Here is a 24,604-nt window from a genome sequence, read left to right on the forward strand (position 1 = left end):
TGTCCCATACCCTCCCCTCTCCCGGCCACCCCTCCCCATCCCTCCATACCCATCACCGCAACCCTCCAAAGGCAACAGGTGCGCAATGGGCTCATTCCCGTGACATTTGTAAAGCGTCAAGTGTCTCACCTGTGTGACGCCATCCTCCCGCTCGCTGTAATTAACTAAAGAGCTGCTCTAGACGTCTGTGGGATTACCTCGACCCAGGCAGCCAAATGCCAGACTCCCAGCTCCCTACTACTCCCTCACACTAGTAGGCGCAGGTATGGGAGTACCCTGGACGCTGGTTCGATCCCGTCGTCCTGCTCCAAGGATTTTCTCGTCATTACTGTTGTTTTAAACGTTTGTTTGGGTTGTTTACCAGTGCTGTTGCAAGACACTTGGGCTCTGTTGCAGTAACAGGAGGTGTGCAGGCGATACTGTTTGCTGAACAACGTCAAAGTTCTTTAACCTACAAGCTTCTGAAACATGTATTCCAAAAGCAGATTACACATGATAACATTGTTCTGTCGCGTTATTGTTCTCAAGCCTCTTAAAGCCAGAGAACACATGAATGCGCTCAGTGTAATCCGTACGGTGAAATGGAGAACAAATATGCACATCACTGTAACCGTGACAGGTAGTGAACAGTACACATACACATCACTGTAACCAGTAACAGGTAGTGAACAGTACACATACACATCACTGTAGCCAGTGACAGGTAGACACACAACATGGAATACAGTAATATCCAGCTACAAGTTTTAACAGAAATTTTGTAAACAATCTTTCGCTAAACATATCAGAGATAATTGTATTTGTTTGATTCATCATGAGCGAGAGATGAGCGGAGGCTGTAGGTAAGGCCAACACAGGGAGAGTGAGAGAGAGAGAGTGTGTGAGAGGAAAAATTACCAATGCAATATGGTTCTTGTTCTGAGCAGGAAAATTGAGCGTCGGATAATTATATTTTTTGTGGCGTTATTAAATTCAGAGGGTACCAGGTGGTGGGCACTAGCGGGTAGCGGGCACTAGCGGGTAGCGGGCACTAGCGGGTGGTGGCCACTAGCGGGTAGCGGGTACTAGCGGGTGGTGGCTACTAGCGGGTAGCGGGTACTACCGGGTGGTGGGCACTAGCGGGTAGCGGGTGGTGGGCACTAGCGGGTAGCGGGTGGTGCGCACTAGCGGGTAGCGGGTGGTGGGCACTAGCGGGTAGCGGGCACTAGCGGGTGTGAGAGGAGTGGTGACGGGTGAGTGAGGGAGCGGGTAATGTGATGGAGACTACCGTGCAGGGAGTATCTGTATTAGATTACCAGCAAGCCAATCAGCATACATTACCTGTTGGGCGTCCTTGCTCGCCTGTCCACACTCCCCCACACCTGTGGTTTGTCCTCCCTCTCTCTCTCTCCCTCTCTTTCTCCATCTTCCTCCGTCTCTACACCTCTCTTTTGCTTCCCCCTTCCCTCTCTTCTCCCTAGAGAGACACATATCCATGTCTCTCTATGTCTTTGTCTCTCTCTCTCTCTCTCTCTCTCTCTCTCTCTCTCTCTCTCTCTCTCTCTCTCTCTCTCTCTCTCTCTCTCTCTCTCTCTCTCTCTCTCTCTCTCCCTCCCTCCCTCTCTCTCTCTTTCTCTCTCTTTCTCTCTCTTTCTCTCTCTTTCTCTCTCTCTCTCTCTCTCTCTCTCTCTCTCTCTCTCTCTCTCTCTCTCTCTCTCTCTCTCTCTCTCTCTCTCTCTCTCTCTCTCTCTCTCTCTCTCCCTCCCTCCCTCCCTCCCTCCCTCCCTCCCTCTCCCTCTCTCTCTCTCTCTCTCTCTCTCTCTCTCTCTCTCTCTCTCTCTCTCTCTCAACCTATACCTCTGAGTTACGGCTATATATATATATGTTGCTCCTCACACTCAATATTCGTAATAAATCTCAATTTATATGTAAATGTGTTTGTGTGGAGCGAGGCGCTTCAAGAAGTATGCGACATGGGCCGTTACTAACACCACTGCAAAGGTCTCTTTTGTGCAAGTCATTATTAATTATTGATTACTAGAAAATGGGTCTCCAAGGAGAGTTTTCATTGTGTTTTGACTTAGTATTAATATTACTGAAGGTGAAGGAAAGACCAGCACATGTGTTAAGTCACTCCTAAGTGACTTAAGTTAAGTGACTACTAAATTAAGCCGAATTTTTGGGTGATCTTACATTCAATTCGAACCGCGGACCGTGGCGTGTGAGGTTATCTTGAGATGATTTCGGGGCTTAGCGTCCCCGCGGCCCAGTCCTCGACCAGGCCTCCTTTTTGTTACACCCCCCCCCCAAGAAGCAGCCCGTAGCAGCTGTCTAACTCCCAGGTACCTATTTACTGCTAGGTAACAGGGGCATCAGGGTGTACGAAACTCTGCTCATTTGTTTCCGCCTCCACCGGGGATCGAACTCGAAACCTCAGGACTCCTTCTTCGGGGTCTCTCTCTCTCTCTCTCTCTCTCTCTCTCTCTCTCTCTCTCTCTCTCTCTCTCTCTCTCTCTCTCTCTCTCTCTCTCTCTCTCTCTCTCTCTCTCTCTCTCTCTCTCTCTCTCTCTCTCCCTCCCTCCCTCTCTCAAAAACAAATTATTCACATTTTGTGCTATTAATTTTACAAAGGGCTACAGAAAGAAAGAACTAACCTAACCTAACTACTCTTAGGCCTCGTATAGCACTGATATGTATCAAATTAATGTGATGCAAGATTGCCTGCGTTAGGCCTAGTATTGCTTATTTTAAGCCTAGGACAGGTTAGGTTTATGGTTACTGTTTCACAGTTTTTTATGCCCTTAAGAACTCCAATATTACAAAAGATGAACTTTTGTTTAGTTACTAGTCCATATCTTTGTATATTCCATCCATAAGAGTTACAGGTTCTATCCTTTATGGCCGCCGCTAATCACCACACCCGGTCGTTTGTACGAGGCTACGACTTGCATTTGGTCATCACATTATTGATGTGATGACCGTTTTATGCGCCAGGATTCCTTCGGCGGCGCAGGTGGAGGGTTGGTGACTACTCAACTACATCAACGTTGAAGGAATCCAAGCTTGTTACCGGCTCATTATAGCCCCTGCTACTTGCACATTTCGTTCTCAGTAGCAACATCTAAATCAACAACATCTTCATCTCTCACACGGGAAACAATGTTGAGGTTTGAACAGTTCAAGAAGTTCACTACTTGAGGATGATTCTTTTTTATTAAGTTGAGTCTCAGCATTGTAGTCGGGAAGTCGACGTTGGGTTCCCGACTGTTCAGTGGTTGGTTACCGTTCATGGCGTTCCGTTCTGTGTCTGATCTGCGTCTTTATGTCCCTTCCAAGTTGGGGTCATTCTCAGGGTCATAACCCACCTTGTTATGACACCACATGAAGGACATCTGTGCCACCCAGCCCACATGAAGGGCATCTGTGCCACCCAGCCCACATGAAGGGCATCTGTGCCACCCAGCCCACATGAAGGGCATCTGTGCCGCCCAGCCCACATGAGGGGCATCTGTGCCGCCCAGCCCACATGAAGGGCATCTGTGCCACCCAGCCCACATGAAGGGCATCTGTGCCACCCAGCCCACATGAAGGGCATCTGTGCCGCCCAGCCCACATGAGGGGCATCTGTGCCACCCAGCCCACATGAAGGGCATCTGTGCCACCCAGCCCACATGAAGGGCATCTGTGCCACCCAGCCCACATGAAGGGCATCTGTGCCACCCAGCCCACATGAAGGGCATCTGTGCCACCCAGCCCACATGAAGGGCATCTGTGCCGCCCACCCCACATGAAGGGCATCTGTGCCACCCAGCCCACATGAAGGGCATCTGTGCCACCCAGCCCACATGAAGGGCATCTGTGCCGCCCAGCCCACATGAGGGGCATCTGTGCCACCCAGCCCACATGAAGGGCATCTGTGCCGCCCACCCCACATGAAGGGCATCTGTGCTGCTCACCTAATATGCGGTTGGAACCAGCTTTTGTTAGTAATTTTATGAGGCTTCAATGTTCAATATGACCAAGACCAACAATGATCTCAGGCGTCCCGCTTGAAGCTTTCACTCTAAAACAATAAATTACATCATAATAAGTATACTGAAGTAAATGTCTACAGTTTTATGTATGTTACTGTTGGACGACCTGAAGCACCACTGGACGACCTGAAGCACCGCTGGACGACCTGAAGCACCGCCGGACGACCTGAAGCACCGCTGGACGACCTGAAGCACCGCTGGACGACCTGAAGCACCACTGGACGACCTGAAGCACCGCTGGACGACCTGAAGCACCGCCGGACGACCTGAAGCACCGCTGGACGACCTGAAGCACCGCCGGACGACCTGAAGCACCGCCGGACGACCTGAAGCACCGCTGGACGACCTGAAGCACCGCTGGACGACCTGAAGCACCGCTGGACGACCTGAAGCACCGCCGGACGACCTGAAGCACCGCTGGACGACCTGAAGCACCGCTGGACGACCTGAAGCACCCTGAGACTAACGTGACAAGGACGTGGTGTTACCGGGGTCGTCCCATCCCTCCCTGACCCATCACACATTCCGTGACTCGACCCGGCGTCCCCGGTGTCGTCACGGGAATACTGATGTCCCTCCCATCTTCTCCGTCACTCCCTCAGCCTTTAAAAATAATCCCTCCAATTTCTCTGGTATCGCCCACACCAGAACTACTCCCAGGTCGTGGTACCTGGTTATGCGCCGTCTCCCACGCTCTGACCTGCGCCTGGTCTTACCAACACGGACTTACCAGGTAACTTACAGGTCTGAGTTACGAGGAAAGTTTAGAAGACTGAGTTAGACGAATGACTGAGGGAACTCGACCTAATGCATCGATCTGGAATAGAGAAGAGCAAGAGGCAACCAAGGCCAGGAGTCATCATTTATGTAACCATATGTACGATATCTGTACATTTTTCCTCTATGGTGGCGGCTTTGTTTACATTTATTAAACAGTTTACAAGCTTGGAAACTTCACAACTCAAGGTTATTATTGTTCAACCCGTCCTTAGACCAAGTCCATTCCATCCAGCGGTCGACCCCAAAGACGCATTCATCAATGTTAACATGCTGTTCATTCAAAATACGAATTTTCTCAAATATAAATTAATATTGTTATATATTAGCATACTGCGCATATTTAGGCATTGGTTAGGTTTGGTTATGAGTCTAGGCTCTGTTGGACATTATTTGTATTTGAAGTATGTGGATGAAGCATTTACAGCGTTGTGGTTCCAATAACAGTCGTTAGCGAAGCACTTGTTCCGGAAGTGTTCTGGCGTCATCAGTTGTGAGTCGTGTGTAAACCGTTTTTCATTCATAAACAGAGGGTTTGGCGGGTGGATGGAATGGACTTTGGCCTTTGTTTATGAGGGCGGGCTGTATTGGTATAAACAACCTCGTAGTGCCTTAGAGCTGAGTGGTAGGAGGAGGAGGAGCGAGAGGTGGCTGAAGCCAGTTCCTTACACAGCTCCACAAGCACAATATACTTGACCGAACTCTTCCCTTCATCTTGGTGAGCTGGGGCAGGTATTAGCCCCTGTCTCTGCTTGGCCTCCAAGATATTACCCATGTTTGTTGGTTTGTCGCACTTCTTTTGTTCCTTTCTCCCTCCTCTCACTTGCTGGAGTTTGTTTTTCCTCCCTTACTATCTTTCTATTCTCCGTCCGTCCCTTCCTACCTCTCACACTTCGGCTTGCACCCACTCTTTCACATGTTTGAATTCCTCATCTTCTCTGCTTCTACGTCAAGCTTTGTTGACTTCTCCCTTCTTCTCATTGTTCCCCCTCTCCTCTTTCTCCTTTCCATTTCTCCTCCTCCTCGTCTTCCTCCAACTCCTTGCTCAGCCCCCGGAGCCTGTCACCCAGACTTCCACATCATATCTGTGTCAAATCAATAAAACTTGCCTAACTCGCCCTCAGGTCGGACCCCCTGACGCTACACAGACCTGTGCTCTCTATCTCTCACTCTGCCCCAGTTCTCCCCCATCTCCTCCTTCCCTGTCCCGGGGTCTGCTTCCTCAGAGACGACGTCCTCAGTCTTCAAGTCCAAGACCAGACGGTCTTCAGTGACACTCACTCATCAATAATACAATATTTTATGGAGCAATAATCATTGTATACATGGAAATTAGATATAATAAATGCTTCTTAATCATACATGGTCATTGTAGACAAGACTATAGTTATTAAAGTGTGTTTTATAACTATATTTAGAGTGTTTTAGGAAAGTTAAATGGTGCTAAGTTTGTGTCCTAGTGGTGGTGCCTGGTACAGATGTCCTCCTGCTGGTGCTCAGTATAGATATCCTGCTGGTGCTCAGTATAGATATCCTGCTGGTGCTCAGTATAGATATCCTGCTGGTGCTCAGTATAGATATCCTGCTGGTGCTCAGTATAGATATCCTGCTGGTGCTCAGTATAGATATCCTGCTGGTGCTCAGTATAAATATCCTGCTGGTGCTCAGTACAGATATCCTGCTGGTGCTCAATACAGATATCCTGCTGGTGCTCAATACAAATATCCTGCTGGTGCTCAGTACAGATATCCTGCTGGTGCTCAGAACAGATATCCTGCTGGTGCTCAGAACAGATATCCCGCTGGTGCTCAGCACAGATATCCTGCTGGTGCTCAGTACAGATATCCTGCTGGTGCTCAGAACAGATATCCTGCTGGTGCTCAGAACAGATATCCTGCTGGTGCTCAGTACAGATATCCTCCTGGTGCTCAGTGCTCACTCTCAATTCAGCGCCGTCACCGCGCCTCCTGACTCAGTCATCTGCCAATCCCGTGGTCGTGTCATTAACTTTTTTCTTGGCAATGTTCCTGGCGAGGTGACGTAGAGCTCCATAAAACCTGCCTGAGGGAGTAATGAAACCACAAGGATTACGCCGAGGACGCTTCCGGCCGGCCCCAGCGTGCCCCTGGTCACTCCTGTAGGAGTGACGCCCCTGGTCACTCCTGCAGGAGGGCGTGGCGAGGCTGTTGACGCTAACATTGTACTGGCGCAGGCGAGGAGTCACAATAACGTGGCTGGAATATGTTGATCAGACCACACACTAGAAAGGACGACGACGACGGTTCGGTCCGTTCTGGACCATTCTCAAGTCGATTTGTGAGAATGGTCCAGGACGGACCGAAACGTCGTCGTCGTCCCTTCACCTTCTAGTGTGTGGTCTGGTCAACATTGTAGTGATCAAATGTAATGACCACGTTAACGTCAGTTCAGCCAGTTCTGCTCTTGGATCTGAAGAACATCTTTTTTCTTGGAGAAAGGAGACATTTTCTCACTGGAAATAACACCTTTCCTACTCCCAGGCCAGTCATTTCCTCCAGGTTGCCAAATTACCACCCACAACAGCAGGCTTGAACGAGGCAATATCTGCCTCCCCTGGCCTCTTAGATCTCTCTTCATTCTGGCAATATAAGGTGATGCTGAGGTGAACTTCAGCTGTCTCATGTTCATAAGTCACATATGCAGAGAATAAGTCACAACAATCTGGTTGAACACCAGTAAGGTAACCCACACATGGGAAAAGAAAGGGAAGCCACTTTTTGACGGCATGGGTTTCGAAGGCACCTTTCACTGTCAAACTTGACAATCTCCTGCCAGTACATAAGAATGCAGAATACTATAGAAAGGCTATTGGCTCATATGGGGCTTGTGCCGTCTATATCCACCCAAACTCATCCATGCGTCTAACCTACGCTTGAAACAATCCAATTATCCAAGGTGGAAGCTATGAAGAGGTGTGGTCGGCTCAGATCCGAACCTCGTGTCATGGAGTCCTAATCCCGTGCCCTGGGTCCCAATCCCGTGCCCTGGGTCCCAATCCCGTGCCCTGGGTCCCAATCCCGTGCCCTGGGTCCCAATCCCGTGCCCTGGGTCCCAATCCCGTGCCCTGGGTCCCAATCCCGTGCCCTGGATCCCAATCCCGTGCCCTGGGTCCCAATCCCGTGCCCTGGGTCCCAATCCCGTGCCCTGGGTCCCAATCCCGTGCCCTGGGTCCCAGTCCCGTGCCCTGGATCCCAATCCCGTGCCCTGGGTCCCAATCCCGTGCCCTGGGTCCCAATCCCGTGCCCTGGATCCCAATCCCGTGCCCTGGATCCCAATCCCGTGCCCTGGGTCCCAATCCCGTGCCCTGGATCCCAATCCCGTGCCCTGGGTCCCAACACCTACACCTCTTTGGAAAGCTAGCCGCCAGTGTCCCATTTCTCCCATTTTGGATATTTAGTGTACACCCCCTAACCTGTATAGGGGTGTCCACACACACACACACACACACACACACACACACACACACACACACACACACACACACACACACACACACACAGACACAGACACAGACACAGACACACACACACACACACACACACACACACACACACACACACACACACACACACACACAATTACGACCACTGCAATAGACAGAAACCCCCTAATCCTGGCCACGCTACCTTCTTCTTGTTGTTTAAGATTCGCTCCCTGGAACTAAAAGTTCCAAGTAGCACGGGCTATGGTGAGCCCTAATTACATCACGCACAGCATTGAACAAGCTTAAGATAAGGTAAAGCGTCTCATACTGATACTGCAGCTTTACGGCTGATAACGTTCCAAGACGGAAAACCCTCAAATCCCTTCTCCAGGCCATGCCTTAAGGCTCAGAGTTATATAGACATGTCGTTTAATTTTGTAAGCAGTCAACAGTCTTTTCAAAGCTTTTAATTAAAATTAAAGCTTTTAAAAGTGGCAGAGGGGGAAACGGTTTGGCTTAAAAATGCAGAATAGTGTCGACAGTGGATGTCGGAGTGTGTGAAGGTGAGTGCTATGTAAGTGAGGTTTACGTCCTTAATGTATACTCCCCCCCCCACCCCCCCGTCCCGCCGCCTCTCGCTACCACCAGGAGAGATGAGAAGTACAGCATCCACACTATGGCACCTCTCTTTGTGCTGCCCTGGCTAGTGTGGAGCAGGTTGGGGGGAGGGCGGACCATGGGGGTGTGGAGCAGGGGGGGGGGAGGGCGGACCATGGGGGTGTGGAGCAGGTGGGGGGGAGGGCGGACCATGGGGGTGTGTAGCAGGGGGGGTAGTGTGGAGCAGGGGGGGGGGGTAGTGTGGAGCAGGAGGAAGATGCTGCCATCTGAACATCCTATATGGCACTTAGTGGCTCTCAAACTATCGTTCAGGGTCACTTAGCGGCTCTCAAACTATCGTTCAGGGCCACTTAGTGGGGGGGGGGTGGAACACTACATATTAGTACGTTTAATCAAATAGTTACTCTCAGTATTATAATTTTTAGAAAGATGGGCTCCACAATGATGAGAAAATAGTGAGGCTGTATAATGGGATCGAACATAGACCTCTGGACTCCTCAGGCATACACACTACCCACTGAACCATGATGGTGCTGCGTTTGAATGAAAGGTACTCGGAACTTTACTCATGCACTTCTAACATTGTATTAAGATAAAAACCTTCCTGTTTCGTTCCTTTGGCTGTTAATACATCATATACAGACCTTACGAGCCTCTTGATATTAAAAAGATTATTGATATGTATATGTATTTGTGTATATGGATATATATGTATGTACATGTGTATGTAATATTAACAATTGAGTAACTAGCTTGAAAAGATTGTCAGTTATTTAACTAAACGAACTATTTGGTTCAGTTGATGTACCCATTATGTGCCTCTTTAAACCCGAGTCATAACTCTACGGATATTCGAACCACGGTTTCATTTTGCATGATTCCTCGAAACTGTTAATTTGTTAAAGCAGAGATTTAACAATTTCTTTAGGTCCACCATAACCTTTCAAAGTGAATGATTCAATAATGTTGACGAATTGTGACCGTTGACCTGTATACAGGCTCCACCACATATGTTTCTTGAGGTTGTTTTGAGATGATTTCGGGGCTTTTAGTGTCCTCGTAGCCAGTGGTTTAGTTGGGGCCTCGTAGCCTGGTGGATAGCGCGCAGGACTCGTAATTCTGTGGCGCGGGTTCGATTCCCGCACGAGGCAGAAACAAATGGGCAGTTTCTTTCACCCTGAATGCCACTGTTACCTAGCAGTAAATAGGTACCTGGGAGTTAGTCAGCTGTCACGGGCTGCTTCCTGGGGGTGGAGGCCTGGTCGAGAACCGGGCCGCGGGGACACTAAAGCCCCGAAATCATCTCAAGATAATCTCAAGATAACCATCCCCGCGGCCCGGTCCTCGACCAGGCCTCCACCCCCAGGAAGCAGCCCGTGACACCTGACTAACACCCAGGTACCTATTTTACTGCTAGGTAACAGGGGCATAGGGTGAAAGAAACTTTGCCTAATGTTTCTCTCCGGCACCTGGGATCGAACCCGGGACCACAGGATCACATGTCCAGCGTGCTGTCCGCTCGGCCGACCGGCCCCGGTTGTGTGTGTGAGCGCGCACGCGCGTGTTGAACTAACATTTAATGATTACGTAGAAAATGACATGCTAGATGAATCTTAATGGGAATCGAACTTACCATATACCGAAATTTGAACTAAGCGTAATGTGACATTTCAGGCAAAAGCGGAAACGTGAGGGGTCGACCCCGACCCGCCTATGACCATCCCCAGACAGCGACCAGTCACCCTGCAGAATTTGGCGAGCCTAGCCACGAACACCTGACCCAACTTCGAACAGACAGACGCAGTTTCTATTATATCTATAGATGATACAAATAGCAATAATAATTTGAATTAATATAATTATTACAGTCGTTATTAATAATTTTGCTTGTTCTAAACATCAATTCTCGGAACTTATGCATTTTTCCCAACGACCAATTTCACAATAGAATTCTTTACGAGAAAGTTTGGTGGGGTTCGAAGTGGTGGACGAACCCCCCCCCCCCCCGGAAGTTTGTAAAGTATCGTCCGCAAGTCTTGCTTTATGGAGGCATTCATTGTGCCAGGTGTGTCGTGTTCGGGTGTGGGATAGTCTTCACAACACACCTGTCACTGTACCAGGTGTGTTGTGTTCGGGTGTGGGACAGTCCTCACACCACACCTGTCATTGTTCCAGGTGCAGTGTGTCCTGGTGTGGGACAGTTCTCACACCACACCTGTCACTGTACCAGGTGTAGTGTGTCCAGGTGTGGCACAGTTCTCACACCACACCTGTAACTGTAGCAACTGTAATATTAACTCGTGGTTCAGACCGAGGACGACCCCTGGGTGCCCTATATCATCTCTGAAGGCTACGAGGATCACCCTCAAGGGGGAACTATGTAATTCAGATTCACAAAGATTTTGACTTAAGTTAGAGTATTAGCGCTGACGATTGTCTGCTTGGTTCTGTGTTAATATTTCTCCTCCTGACAATACCTTTAATGTTAAAACTGTATTTAGGCAAAACTCCTTCATGTTTGGCGTTTTGTTTTTGAAATTTTGATTTTTTCGTTTTGAAATTGAAGAATTTTCTGTAAACGGAATTTGCGGGCACACTCAAATATTTTACGAATTCCCTATTTTACATTATCGTCAATATACACCGTATTAACGTAATCAAGCGAATTGAAACATAACCTATCCAAACCTAAACCTAAAATAACCTTAACCAAACCTAACCATGGATAGAGAATGGATAATAGCACTAATCATGTTGTGGTTTCCAATCCATTCCTTTGAGAGGATCTCCTCCCACAGGAGCGGCAGACACAGGTGGCACTCCCGGGGCGGCAGACACAGGTGGCACTCCCGGGGCGGCAGACACAGGTGGCACTCCCGGGGCGGCAGACACAGGTGGCACTCCCGGGGCGGCAGACACAGGTGGCACTCCCGGGGCGGCAGACACAGGTGGCACTCCCGGGGCGGCAGACACAGGTGGCACTCCCGGGGCGGCAGACACAGGTGGCACTCCCGGGGCGGCAGACACAGGTGGCACTCCCGGGGCGGCAGAAACAGGTGGCACTCCCGGGGCGGCAGACACAGGTGGCACTCCTGGGGCGGCAGACACAGGTGGCACTCCCGGGGCGGCAGACACAGGTGGCACTCCCGGGGCGGCAGACACAGGTGGCACTCCCGGGGCGGCAGACACAGGTGGCACTCCCGGGGCGACAGACACAGGTGGCACTCCTCGGGGGAAATAACTCAGTCAGTATAGACGATGACCAATTTCCTGCCAATCTCGCGCTCCGTCTTCGCTCAGTGAACCCAAACTCTAAGAACTAATGCTGCTACTTGAGGGACGTTGTGGCACTTGTGGGGGCGTTGTGGCACTTGTGGGGGCGTCGTGGCACTTGTGGGGGACGTTGTGACACTTGTGGGGGCCTTGTGGCACTTGTGGGGGGTGTTGTGGCACTTGTGGGGGCGTTGTGGCACTTGTGGGGGGGCGTTGTGACACTTGTGGGGGGCGTTGTGGCACTTGTGGGGGGTGTTGTGGCACTTGTGGGGGTGTTGCGGCACTTGTGTGGCCGTTGTGGCACTTGTGAGGGCGTTGTGGCACTTGTGGGGGCGTTGTGGCACTTGTGGGGGCCGTTGTGGCACTTGTGGGGGGGCGTTGTGGTACTTGTGGGGGGCGTTGTGGCACTTGTGGGGGCGTTGTGGCACTTGTGGGGGGCGTCGTGGCACTTGTGGGGGCGTCGTGGCACTTGTAGGGGCGTTGTGGCACTTGTGGGGGGGTTGTGGCTCTTGTGTAACCGTTGTGGCACTTGTGGGGGTGTTGTGGCACTTGTGGGGGGCGTTGTAGCACTTGTGGGGGTGTTGTGGCACTTGTGGGGGGCGTTGTGGCACTTGTGGGGGGCGTTGTGGCACTTGTGTGGCACTTGTGTGGCCGTTGTGGCACTTGTGTGGCCTTTGTGGCACTTGTGTGGCCGTTGTGGCACTTGTAGATGCGTTGTGGCACATGTCAGGGGACGTTGCTATGTCAACATCTATGAATTAATACGTACCTGGACCCAAGACATGAATACAATCTCCAACACCAGAGGAAATATGCTACTTAACCCCAATATTATTTAGTGAACCAAACGATACAAAGTATTCCTGTAGACGAAGTACTCCGGGGTGACTGGTGCACAATGCTGTACAACTTGTGCGTCCTGCCGCTTGGAATAGTCGCTACACCGACAACCTCCCATATTGCAGGTCGGCGTTCGATCCCCGAATGCCCAAGTGGTCTCCGGTGGCTATATGTTGCTTCCGGACCAATATACCAGCATGGACTCTCCATTTACGTATAAAATGCAAATGTTTTGCCTAACCAAAAGGATACGAACCCAAGCAACCCACTTAACCTATCGAATTCGATGTATAGAAAACGGCAGTATTAAGATGCTTTACTTTTTACTAATGCGTCATATTTTAACGAGTCGTAGAAATGTGTCGTATTTGAGGAGAAAACTGTAATCCAATGTTAAGTATGTCACCATGTTTTATATATAAACATTCTTTATGTTAACATTGCAGTGTTAATTATTGTCTCGTGTTAACATTGCAGTGTTAATTATTGTCTCGTGTTAACATTGCAATGTTAAGTATTGTCTCGTGTTAACCTTGCAATGGTAAACATTGTTTTATGTTGCCACTGATAAGCATTGAACATGTTAATACAATGAACATTACTTCATTGTAATATAGTTTCATGGTAGCAATGTTACACATAGCTCTCTTCAACAATACACAGTTACCTGGGTAGGTGAGGAGAGAGAGAGAGGAGAGAGAGAGAGGAGAGAGAGAGAGGAGAGAGAGACAGAGAGACATGGTGTTAAGTACTAGAGATCAAGACATAACACACACAGACAGACAATTAATATCCCCATGAACGGTAACTCAGCAAGGATAAATGGTTATCAGATAACCCAGAACTACAACAACAATACCAGCTGAGCTCCGTAATAACCGAGGACACTGTAACTCCTACAGTGAAATGTGCAGTGAAATGTTAGTGGCGTGTAAATTCAGCTGCTTCCCCTTCACCCTTCTTTAAAATGACTCCTGTTGCCGCTAAAATATTAACAAGTTAATTATTCCTTATCTAATCTGTTTCATCTCCCTATATCTCATATAATCTTCCCTACTCTCAGTTAAATATCAATGTAACCCAGATGGTAAACCCGATTATTAACACGCCAGACCTATTGTTTCTAATCATTGTCACCTCAGTGTACTAAACAGTTCTGTGGTGTAGTGTACACTATCACTTATAATGTTCCCACTGGTTACCTCCTGATGTTATAGGCTTCAGCCGTACCTTTGTAAGTTCTTAAATGCGGCCAACAGTAATCACGTAACTGAGAGAATTAACCACGCTGGTAAACTAGAGAAGATAACACTCACCACAGCCCATCAGAACTGATAAATCACTAACGTTCACGTCCCATGTAATTGTCTTATCTGGCGAGGAACACTTTGGCGCCCACGAGTCAGAGGGGTCAGGAAGGAGCACCGGCACACGTCCGCCCGCCGCGACAGTCACTGTCACACTGAACTTAGGATTTTCTCTCGGCCCGGGCCTCCTTCTCCCTCTGATGCCACCTACCAATTTTCCCGCGTCGCCAGCGAGCAATCACATTATTGGCGTCTCTTGGTGTGGGTGCTTCGAGGCGGAGGAGACGTGGTTATGACCACCAGAGAGACGCATCAGACCACACCAACACAGTCTAATATACGCCACCACACCGTTATGCCTACAATTAAGAGAATAATGTAATCCCGGCTTCCAATAACGGAGCTATTTTACACAGGATGGTCGCCCGTTGTTGCCAAAAACACTGGAGTCGTCCGCGTTTTTTCCACCTTAGAGTTTTAAAGCGATATTTTGTGTTCGTAGGAGATGGCTCTTGTAGCGTTCACTGTGTACACATGAGTGATTCTTAGGTGTTATTACTGTAAGGGAACAACAGGTGTGTTGCCTTCAGAGAAATGTCGGTCGATATATATATATATATATATATATATATATATATATATATATATATATATATATATATATATATATATATATATATATACTCGGTATATATATACACACACACACACACTAAAAGAATAGGGGTGGTTATCTTGAGGTTATCTTGAGATGATTTCGGGGCTTTAGTGTCCCCGCGGCCCGGTCTTCGACCAGGCCTCCACCCCCAGGAAGCAGCCCATGACAGCTGACTAACACCCAGGTACCTATTTTACTGCTAGGTAACAGGGGCATAGGGTGAAAGAAACTCTGCCCATTGTTTCTCGCCGGCGCCCGGGATTGAACGCAGGACCACAGGATCAAAAGTCCAGCGTGCTGTCCACTCGGCCGACCGTGGTAGGGGAAGAAAGTATCAAAGTGTTCAGTGAGGATCCACAAGGTCATCTTTGAGCACTCATTATTTTCTTCTCCGAGGCTATGGGTCCCTACACTTGCACCATAGGTGGTACCCCTATTCTCTGTATAAACTTCCATATTATGAGAAAATACTGGGGCCGTAAAATGGGATCGAACCCGTGTTCCTGGACTCTACAGGCACATGACTGTAGAGACACAAGTTCGATCTCATTTTACAGCCTTAATATTATATAATTCCGTTGTCGGGGACAGGAAGGCTGTATATATATATATATATATATATATATATATATATATATATATATATCCACACAACAGTTGCCTAATTTCCGGATACCCATTATGTTTACCTGTTGCCAGGGAGAACAGAAGTATTAGGTGAAAGGAAACATCCCCCAATCATTCCTGTCCCGCCAGGGATACCCGACAACGAAGCCAACTGTGCTACGAGATCTTATATGTACAATAGTGTACATATTGAGACATTATACATGGGACAAACTGAACATATTGTACATATTGATGAAACCACAGCGAGTCTGGTGGACAAGATACTAATAATCTCTATCTTGTAAAGATAGAATAAGACAGTCGCCCACACGCTATAAGACTAGGAGCTTCAACCTAACTAACCATAAAGTAATTTTCCACGTGGAATCTTATGTTATTGTTTCAGAGTTACATATATACTGCGGTAAGTGTGTTTAGTGTGTTCCCCCAGGTGAGTGTGAGTGTGTTGTGAGTACCCAGGTGAGTGTGAGTGTGTTGTGAGTACCCAGGTGAGTGTGAGTGTGTTGTGAGTACCCAGGTGAGTGTGAGTGTGTTGTGAGTACCCAGGTGAGTGTGAGTGTGTTGTGAGTACCCAGGTGAGTGTGAGTGTGTTGTGAGTACCCAGGTGAGTGTGAGTGTGTTGTGAGTACCCAGGTGAGTGTGAGTGTGTTGTGAGTACCCAGGTGAGTGTGAGTGACCTCCCCAGGTGAAGGGTGAGTGTGAGTGTGAAAATATTCGGGTGAGTGTGAGTGTGTATGAACACCTAGGTACACCGGCTGTGTCCCTTCCCCCCTCCTCCTCCTGGGACTGCTACACCCCTGGCACTGCCACACCCCTGGCACTGCCACACCCCTGGCACTGCAGCACCCCTGGCACTGCTACACCCCTGGCACTGCAGCACCCCTGGCACTGCAGCACCCCTGGCACTGCTACACCCCTGGCACTGCAGCACCCCTGGCACTGCAGCACCCCTGGCACTGCAGCACCCCTGGCACTGCAGCACCCCTGGCACTGCAGCACCCCTGGCACTGCTACACCCCTGACACTGCTACACCCCTGGCACTGCAGCACCCCTGGGACTGCTACACCCCTGGCACTGCTACACCCCTGGCACTGCTACACCCCTGGCACTGCAGCACCCCTGGCACTGCAGCACCCCTGGCACTGCAGCACCCCTGGCACTGCAGCACCCCTGGCACTGCAGCACCCCTGGCACTGCTACACCCCTGACACTGCTACACCCCTGGCACTGCAGCACCCCTGGGACTGCTACACCCCTGGCACTGCTACACCCCTGGCACTGCTACACCCCTGGCACTGCAGCACCCCTGGCACTGCAGCACCCCTGGCACTGCAGCACCCCTGGCACTGCAGCACCCCTGGCACTGCAGCACCCCTGGCACTGCTACACCCCTGACACTGCTACACCCCTGGCACTGCAGCACCCCTGGCACTGCTACACCCCTGGCACTGCTACACCCCTGGCACTGCAGCACCGCTGGCACTATGGTGTAACGCCTGAACTTACGACACCAACTCATCATGCAGTATTCATGCCCCAATTTAGCCAGCGTTGATTATGGGCGCTGGGAATGTAGTCAACCTTAATTAAGAGTCTCAACCTTTGTGTGAACTGAGCCCTTGGTGAGTGGTTTTGGTGCAGATTGTTATTATATATCACACACACACACACACACACACACACACACACACACACACACACACACACACACACACACACACACACACACACACACATGTTGTACGCCTCTGTACAATCTGTACACCTGTTGATTGAAGGTTGAGAGGCGGGACCAAAGAGCCAGAGCTCAACCCCCGCAAGCACAACTAGGTGAGTGCACACACACACACACACACACACAGACACACACACACACACACACACACACACACACACACACACACACACACACACACACACACACACACACACATGTTGTACGCCTCTGTACAATCTGTACACCTGTTGATTGACGATTGAGAGGCGGGACCAAAGAGCCAGAGCTCAACCCCCGCAAGCACAACTAGGTGAGTACACACACACACACACACACACACACACACACACACACACACACACACACACACACACACACACACACACACACACACACACACACACACACACACACGACACACACGACAAACTCCATCTTTTGTCCCACTGGATTACAGAAGGTATTTAAAAACCTGCAAAAAAACCTAACCTGGCATCCCCTAGGTACAAACTAAGCCATCCAAGGCCTAATATACCCAATCTTAGGACTAATTTAATACATATATGTTTGCTGCTAGGCCTAGGAGAGGCTAGGATAAATAGCAGCTGTCTCATGTCCTCTACAAAACCACCACGATTTAAAATGCATTTTTGGGGTGTCCCCCCAAGTCCACATTTTCTATATGAACATTTATGAACAATATGCACATTTTGTACATAATATTTGTACATATAGGATGGAATTCCTTTGAGGACAAGAAAACCATTCAATTCTTAACTGACGTAACAGAGATGATAATTCACCTTTCTTGCACTATAGTCCAAATTTATTTATTTATTTTTTATTTATTTATTTATATATATACAAGAAGGTACATTGAGATTGTGAGGATACATAACATGGTAATTACAATCTTGTAAAGCCACTAGTACGCGCAGCGTTTCGGGCAGAAATCTAATATTGAACACTAGCAATGTCTGTTATCATCATGTTTGGGACATATTGACTTGTTATTGATGTTTTATTGATGGGAAGATGACTGGAGATGCTGGGAGTGATATCCTGCCTGCCGGGGGGCGGCGCTCCGGGCTTTTATTACTCGCGCTCTCTGGCGTAAATCATTGCCTGTGGCGTCGCCGCCGGGAAATGGAAAAAAATATGGTATTCAGATTTGTTTGAAAAGATGGAAAACTTCTTAAAAATAACGTGACTGGTTTGATTCTTTCTCTGTTTTCAGTTTTTTTTTTTCTCTCTCTCTCTCTCTCTCTCTCTCTCTCTCTCTCTCTCTCTCTCTCTCTCTCTCTCTCTCTCTCTCTCTCTCTCTCTCTCTCTCAGAGAGAGTGAGAGAGTCGCAGCCATAAGTATAGATCCCTTCAATTATCTCTTTAGTGACCCCCCTTAATTAAATGACCCCTTCAATGACCCTTTTAATGACCTCTTCAATGACCCTTTCAATAACTATTCCTGAAGGACCTGATGGCAACATATGGCCAGAGAACATAACAATACCCCATGCAGATTGCTGCCACCAACAGCCCCCGAGAACCAGCAGCCAGCTCAGAGGAGGGGTCTGTTCTGGCTCAGACTCTCGCCTGTTCCCTAATCCTATTTTAATTGGTGTCTCTAACGACTCCACTGCCCTTCCCGCTCACTCCATACACCTGTAATACCAATCACGTTCGACCAATTAGTAGGTAAACGAAGGCAGTTGTTAGGTTTTAACAATTAAATGTTTTCAGGTTATTATTTTATAAACAATGAGATGAGGTTAGAGACACATTGACCACTATGTCATCTTTAATGCGAGATACATACTCTCAAGATTCTACAGTCAAATGTAAATAATTTAACACTTTAGTTAGCGGTAATTGACATCTTGAGTGTGTGGACCCAAGTCATGGTGGCCCAGACGGTCGTGCAAGAGAAGGATGGGTGGGCTGCTTGTTCCAAGACTTCCAGAGAACATTTGACACTGCTCCCAAGGGACAAATACATAAGGAGGAGGAGGAGGATTACTTTGACTTTAGAATGAATTACACAGAGATGGCTTAAATAGGACTAGAGGAATATAACATGAGTACACACAGAGATCACACTAACGTGATGCATCAAATGAACAAATCCACAAGGGCAGTCGATTAAGGCAGTGTCTGGGATGCTCCCGCGGACGCAGGTTCGAATCCTCGTCACGGCCCTTGTGGATTTGTTCATAACATGAGTAGTTCATAATAAACATATTTAATCATGTTATTGAAGGAACAGACTCCCTTGCACCCACGTGGGCCCAACACGAGATAACGAGAGACTCGGGATAACGAACAAGATAATGAGAGACTCGGGATAACGAACAAGATAACGAGAGACTCGGGATAACGAACGATTGTAAAATACAAGATAAATGGCTGAATAAACGCCAGAGTCACAGTAATCCCAGAGATATGTCCTCCACAAAATCTGAAAGGCATGTCCACCGTAATAACCTAAATGGCAGACCCATAGTAATCTAACGTCACAGTCATGGCCTTTAACGTGTGTTAGTTCTCTGTCTCTCTCTCTCTCTGTGTCTGTCTCTCTCTCTCTCTGTCTCTCTCTCTCAATGAGCTCTGGCTCTTTGGTCCCGCCTCTCAACCGTCAATCAACTGGTGTACAGGTTCCTGAGCCTACTGGGCTCTATCATATCTACACTTGAAGCTGTGTATGGAGTCAGCCTCCACCACATCACTGCCTAATGCATTCCATTTGTCAACCACTCTGACACTGAAAAAATTCTTTCTAACGTCTCTATGGCTCATTTAGGCACTCAATTTCCACCTGTGTCCCCTAGTGCGTGTGCCCCTTGTGTTAAATAGTCTGTCCTTATCTACCCTATCAATTTCTGTGTGTGTGTGTGTGTGTGTGTGTGTGTGTGTGTGTGTGTGTGTGTGTGTGTGTGTGTGTGTGTGTGTGTGTGTGTGTGTGTATGTGTGTGTGTGTGTAGGCAGCATCCTGTTAACACAGATCAACATCCGTGATCTCATCATCTCGTGGGCTCTGTGTTTTCCACTAATATTTCTGCAGCTTTGGAAAACATTTTTATCTCAGTGACAGACTCTCTCCCTCTGGCTCTTCTCTTGTAAATTATACTCTAACAGACTCATGGCACCCCCAGCCATATGGCTCTCACAGACTCCCAGCCATCTGGCTCTCACAGACTCCCAGCCATCTGGCTCTCACAGACTCCCAGCCATCTGGCTCTCACAGACTCCCAGCCATCTGGCTCTCACAGACTCCCAGCCATCTGGCTCTCACAGACTCCCAGCCATCTGGCTCTCACAGACTCCCAGCCATCTGGCTCTCACAGACTCCCAGCCATCTGGCACTCCCAGACTCCCAGCCATCTGGCTCTCCCAGACTCCCAGCCATCTGGCTCTCCCAGACTCCCAGCCATCTGGCTCTCCCAGACTCCCAGCCATCTGGCTCTCCCAGACTCCCAGCCATCTGGCTCTCCCAGACTCCCAGCCATCTGGCACTCCCAGACTCCCAGCCATCTGGCTCTCACAGACTCCCAGCCATCTGGCTCTCACAGACTCCCAGCCATCTGGCTCTCCCAGACTCCCAGCCATCTGGCTCTCACAAACTCCCAGCCATCTGGCTCTCACAGACTCCCAGCCATCTGGCTCTCCCAGACTCCCAGCCATCTGGCTCTCACAGACTCCCAGCCATCTGGCTCTCACAGACTCCCAGCCATCTGGCTCTCCCTACGACGTATCTGCTGTCTTCCAGTCTCTTGAACAACTTAAAGAAGACATTCTACAGTTCTAGCAAAAGGTCCTCCGATCATTTGTCGTGTTGTGGGGGACCCAAGACCACTCTTGCCTGTCTCACTTTGGTCAGTGTGAGAGTAGTCTCTCCCACTCTCTCCCCTCCCACCCACGCCCTCTCCCATTCTCTCCCCTCCCACCCACGCCCTCTCCCATTCTCTCCCCTCCCACCCACGCCCTCTCCCATTCTCTCCCCTCCCACCCACGCCCTCTCCCATTCTCTCCCCTCCCACCCACGCCCTCTCTCACTCTCTACTCCCACGCCATCCCACACAAACGTCTAGGGAACTGATGTCCAAACTGCCTTAGCCGTTCTTGACGAAACAATCTAAGACCTATCACTGCTTTTATTACCTCCTCTTGGCTTCCTCCCGCTCTCTCTGTGCTTCAACTCTTGGCTTCCTCCCGCTCTCTCTGTGCTTCAACTCTTGGCTTCCTCCCGCTCTCTCTGTGCTTCAACTCTTGGCTTTCTCATTTTTTTTCCATTTGGCTTGCCCCTAGCCAAGGATTGTCCTAGCCTCTCTTGGAGGTCCTAGCCTCTATTGGAGGTCCTAGCCTCTCGGGACTCCTAGCCCCCTCTCACTCAGTGGTCCTATCCCTTCCCACTGCTGGATAGGCAGTTCTGGGACCCGCCAGTGGCGGCAATTCACCAGTTTGGAGCTCCTGATAAAACGCTCTGAGCTGACTAGTTTTGGCCTCCAAGAAAACTGCCTCAAAAGGAACATCAAAAGATAAGTTCAAAGTTAAACGAATAAGTAAAAAATTCTTCCGGGAAGTTATGACAATTATACGTAGAGAGAGAGAGAGAGAGAGAGAGAGAGAGAGAGAGAGAGAGAGAGAGAGAGAGAGAGAGAGAGAGAGAGAGAGAGAGAGAGAGAGAGAGAGAGACAGACAGACAGACAGACAGACAGACAGACAGACAGACAGACAGACAGACAGACAGACAGACAGACAGACATTAACGTTGTGACTGTTATGTATGGAATGTCTTTCCTCGTGAGAATAATGTGAGAAAACGTCAAGTTCTGTTAAGAAGTGTCGACAAAATATTAAATAATAATTAAGTGACACATAAAAGTTTGACAGTTTAAATGGTTTTTAAAACAGCGAGTGAGAGTGTGGCGTTCCTGAGTGTGAGTGAGAGAACACGTTTGAGTGAGAGCATGTGAGAGTGAGAGAACATGGGGGTGAGAGGAAGACTATTGAAGGCGCTGATGTTCTTGTCCAAGAAACACCCGTGGAACACTCTTAATCTTCACTCCAGGCATTGTTATCCAGCCAGCACAGAGATAATATACAACTCCTCACAGAAATCCAAAACATACAGGGAAAGAAGCACACAATCTAGGGCTGTCAATCACCCTTAATTGGATACCAAGTCACATTGGCATAGATGGTAATGAAAAGGCAAACTCACTAGCAAAACCTGCCACTGCTCTACCTGTTGTACAGGTTCAAATACCTCCAAGTTTTTCACAGATTAAGAAGCAAATCAAGAAGAAAATACTCCAAACTATCAAAAGTCGCCACAGAGCCAAAGTAGCAGAAGGAAGCTCCATTGCGATATGGTACGAACAAGCCACTAGTTACTCCTCTTTCAAGCCTGACAAAAAGATATCCAGAGACATTGCAGTAGCCATACACAGACTCAGACTTGGTTACAAGTGCTGCTGGGAGGTAATAAACCCAATAGTTAAAGAGTGTTATATCTGAGGAACAGAAGCAGAGGCGCCACTATTGCACTACTTACTGGAATGTGAAGCTACTGAAGCCCTGCGCATCAAACTCAACATTAATCCAACGACAACAGCTGCATTAGATGCACATTCCACAGCCACTACAATGATTAGAAAAGCTGTTGAGGAATGGGACTCACTAGTGAACATTCTGCATCTACATCCGCCACCAAGATATTATTAAAACACGACTAAAACAGAAGCAAAAAAGAGACAGGGAAAAAGGAGGAATCCCCACCTCCGTTTAAAACTTTGACCCAAATATCACAGTAACAAGGTTATCGCGAATAACCGAATTCAATTACGGGCTCACCATAGCCCGTGCTACATGGACATTTCCTTCTGAGTAGCTAAATCTAAAACAACAACAACAACAAGCACCTGCTGGAAAGTGTTGACGGGATCAGCAATGCCTCTAAAGTTTCCTTCAAGCGACGAATACTTACCAAAACTGGACTTGATAGAAGGAAGGAAAGGAAGTATATACATTTGTAAGCCCCTTCTCTTCCTCTCACGAGGAAGGGGTGGGAGAGGAGCACGTATGGGAAGGATCAGTCTCCTCCTCTTCCTCTTCCACCACAGACATTACCATATAGATGTGCTCCAGCCTACGCACGTGCTCCCTCTATTGTCTATTACTGCCACGCGTCGCCGCAGCGTCCTACTTCTTCATGTTGCCCCTAGATGGCGCTCCCGCCACCGCTCTTACCACCACTACTACCACCACCACCACTACCACTACCACCACTACCACCAACAATCTCAAGGCTTCACCAGACAACCTCACGTCTACAACAGTGCCTGAAGGTACAGGTGGGAGGCGTCTCCAGGCCTGGACTCAGACGCAGGTAGCTGGCTGGTCGCCTTACTGAAGGGTGCTTCAATAGCTGCTCTCGCCCGGCTCACGGGAATACAATCCTTCGCCGCTATTCCCGGCGGCGTGAAGGATTTTACGAATATTCTTTCCAATAAGTTAGGTTTGGGTCTGAGGACTGTGGCGGTGTGATGGCGGGCGCTGTGTGGGAACTGGTACACTCGTCTATACCTCTCCCTCACCGCCCTTCCATCTCTTCCATCTCCCTCCCTCTCCCTCCTTTCCTTCGTACCCTCCTGTCCCTTCTCGGTCTTTATCGCTCTTTATTCTTTTCTGATGTGTCTCCTGGTCTTTGCCTCTTGAGTGCTTGTCAGGCAGAGAGTGCTTGTGTGAGTTACGGGAGCAGAGTGAAGGTTGACAACAAGTACTCATCTGGTTGAGCCTGCGTGGGTTGAGCTGCGGCTCTTTGGTCCCGCCTCTCAACTGGTGTACAGATTCCTGAGTCAATTGGGCTCGATCGTACCTACATTTGAAACTGTGTATGGAGTCAGCCTCCACCACATCACTTCCTAATGCATTCCATTTACTAACTACTCTGACACTGAAAAAGTTCTTTCTAACGTTTCTGTGGCTCGTTTAGGTGCTAAGTTTCCACCTGTGGGTGAACGACTTACATCATTATGATCGCTAATCCTCTTTATCTACGACTTTTCTGAAGAAATAGACACTTGTGTTAATGCTTTCTTGTAACGAGGAATTGACGATAGAAGTACAGATAAAAGCGATTGCATACCTTCTTGAGGTTATCTTGAGATGATTTCGGGGCTTAGTGTCCCCACGGCCCGGTCCTCGACCAGGCCTCCACCCCAGGAAGCAGCCCGTGACAGCTGACTAACTCCCAGGTGCCTATTTACTGCTAGGTAATAGGGGCATCAGGATAAAAAAAACATTTTGCCC

General features: G+C 48.8%; 3 protein-coding genes across 3 annotated transcripts in view; 1 reads left to right on the forward strand and 2 right to left on the reverse strand.

The window, feature by feature from the left end:
* The window catches only part of LOC123762089 (discoidin domain-containing receptor 2), a 273,769-nt gene extending 259,321 nt beyond the window's left edge, over positions 1–14,448 (reverse strand). Inside the window, exon 1 of the mRNA XM_069335891.1 lies at positions 14,301–14,448. The gene's annotated coding sequence lies outside the window, so the exon portion shown is untranslated. The remainder of the gene's footprint in view (positions 1–14,300) is intronic.
* Positions 1–24,604, forward strand: part of trio (trio Rho guanine nucleotide exchange factor) — a 766,603-nt gene that overhangs the window by 269,872 nt on the left and 472,127 nt on the right. The gene's annotated exons all lie outside the window — the stretch shown is intronic.
* On the reverse strand, positions 11,617–13,102 carry LOC138371063 (uncharacterized). The gene is made up of 2 exons (XM_069335716.1): positions 12,994–13,102; positions 11,617–12,098 (listed from the first exon to the last, which is right to left on the reverse strand). Exons 1-2 carry the CDS (start codon positions 13,100–13,102, stop codon positions 11,617–11,619), a joined length of 591 nt encoding a protein of 196 aa, XP_069191817.1.

Source organism: Procambarus clarkii, chromosome 34 (assembly GCF_040958095.1).
Source record: "Procambarus clarkii isolate CNS0578487 chromosome 34, FALCON_Pclarkii_2.0, whole genome shotgun sequence".
Lineage (NCBI taxonomy): Eukaryota > Metazoa > Arthropoda > Malacostraca > Decapoda > Cambaridae > Procambarus > Procambarus clarkii.

Bases quoted from the DNA above. Each gene is read 5' to 3' on its own strand.
- LOC138371063 (XM_069335716.1), bottom strand. From the start codon at position 13,102: ATGGGAGGTTGTCGGTGTAGCGACTATTCCAAGCGGCAGGACGCACAA. The intron at 12,099-12,993 runs GTTTGGTTCACT...ATTTCCCCCGAG, and splicing joins CTACAGGAATACTTTGTATC to GAGTGCCACCTGTGTCTGTC.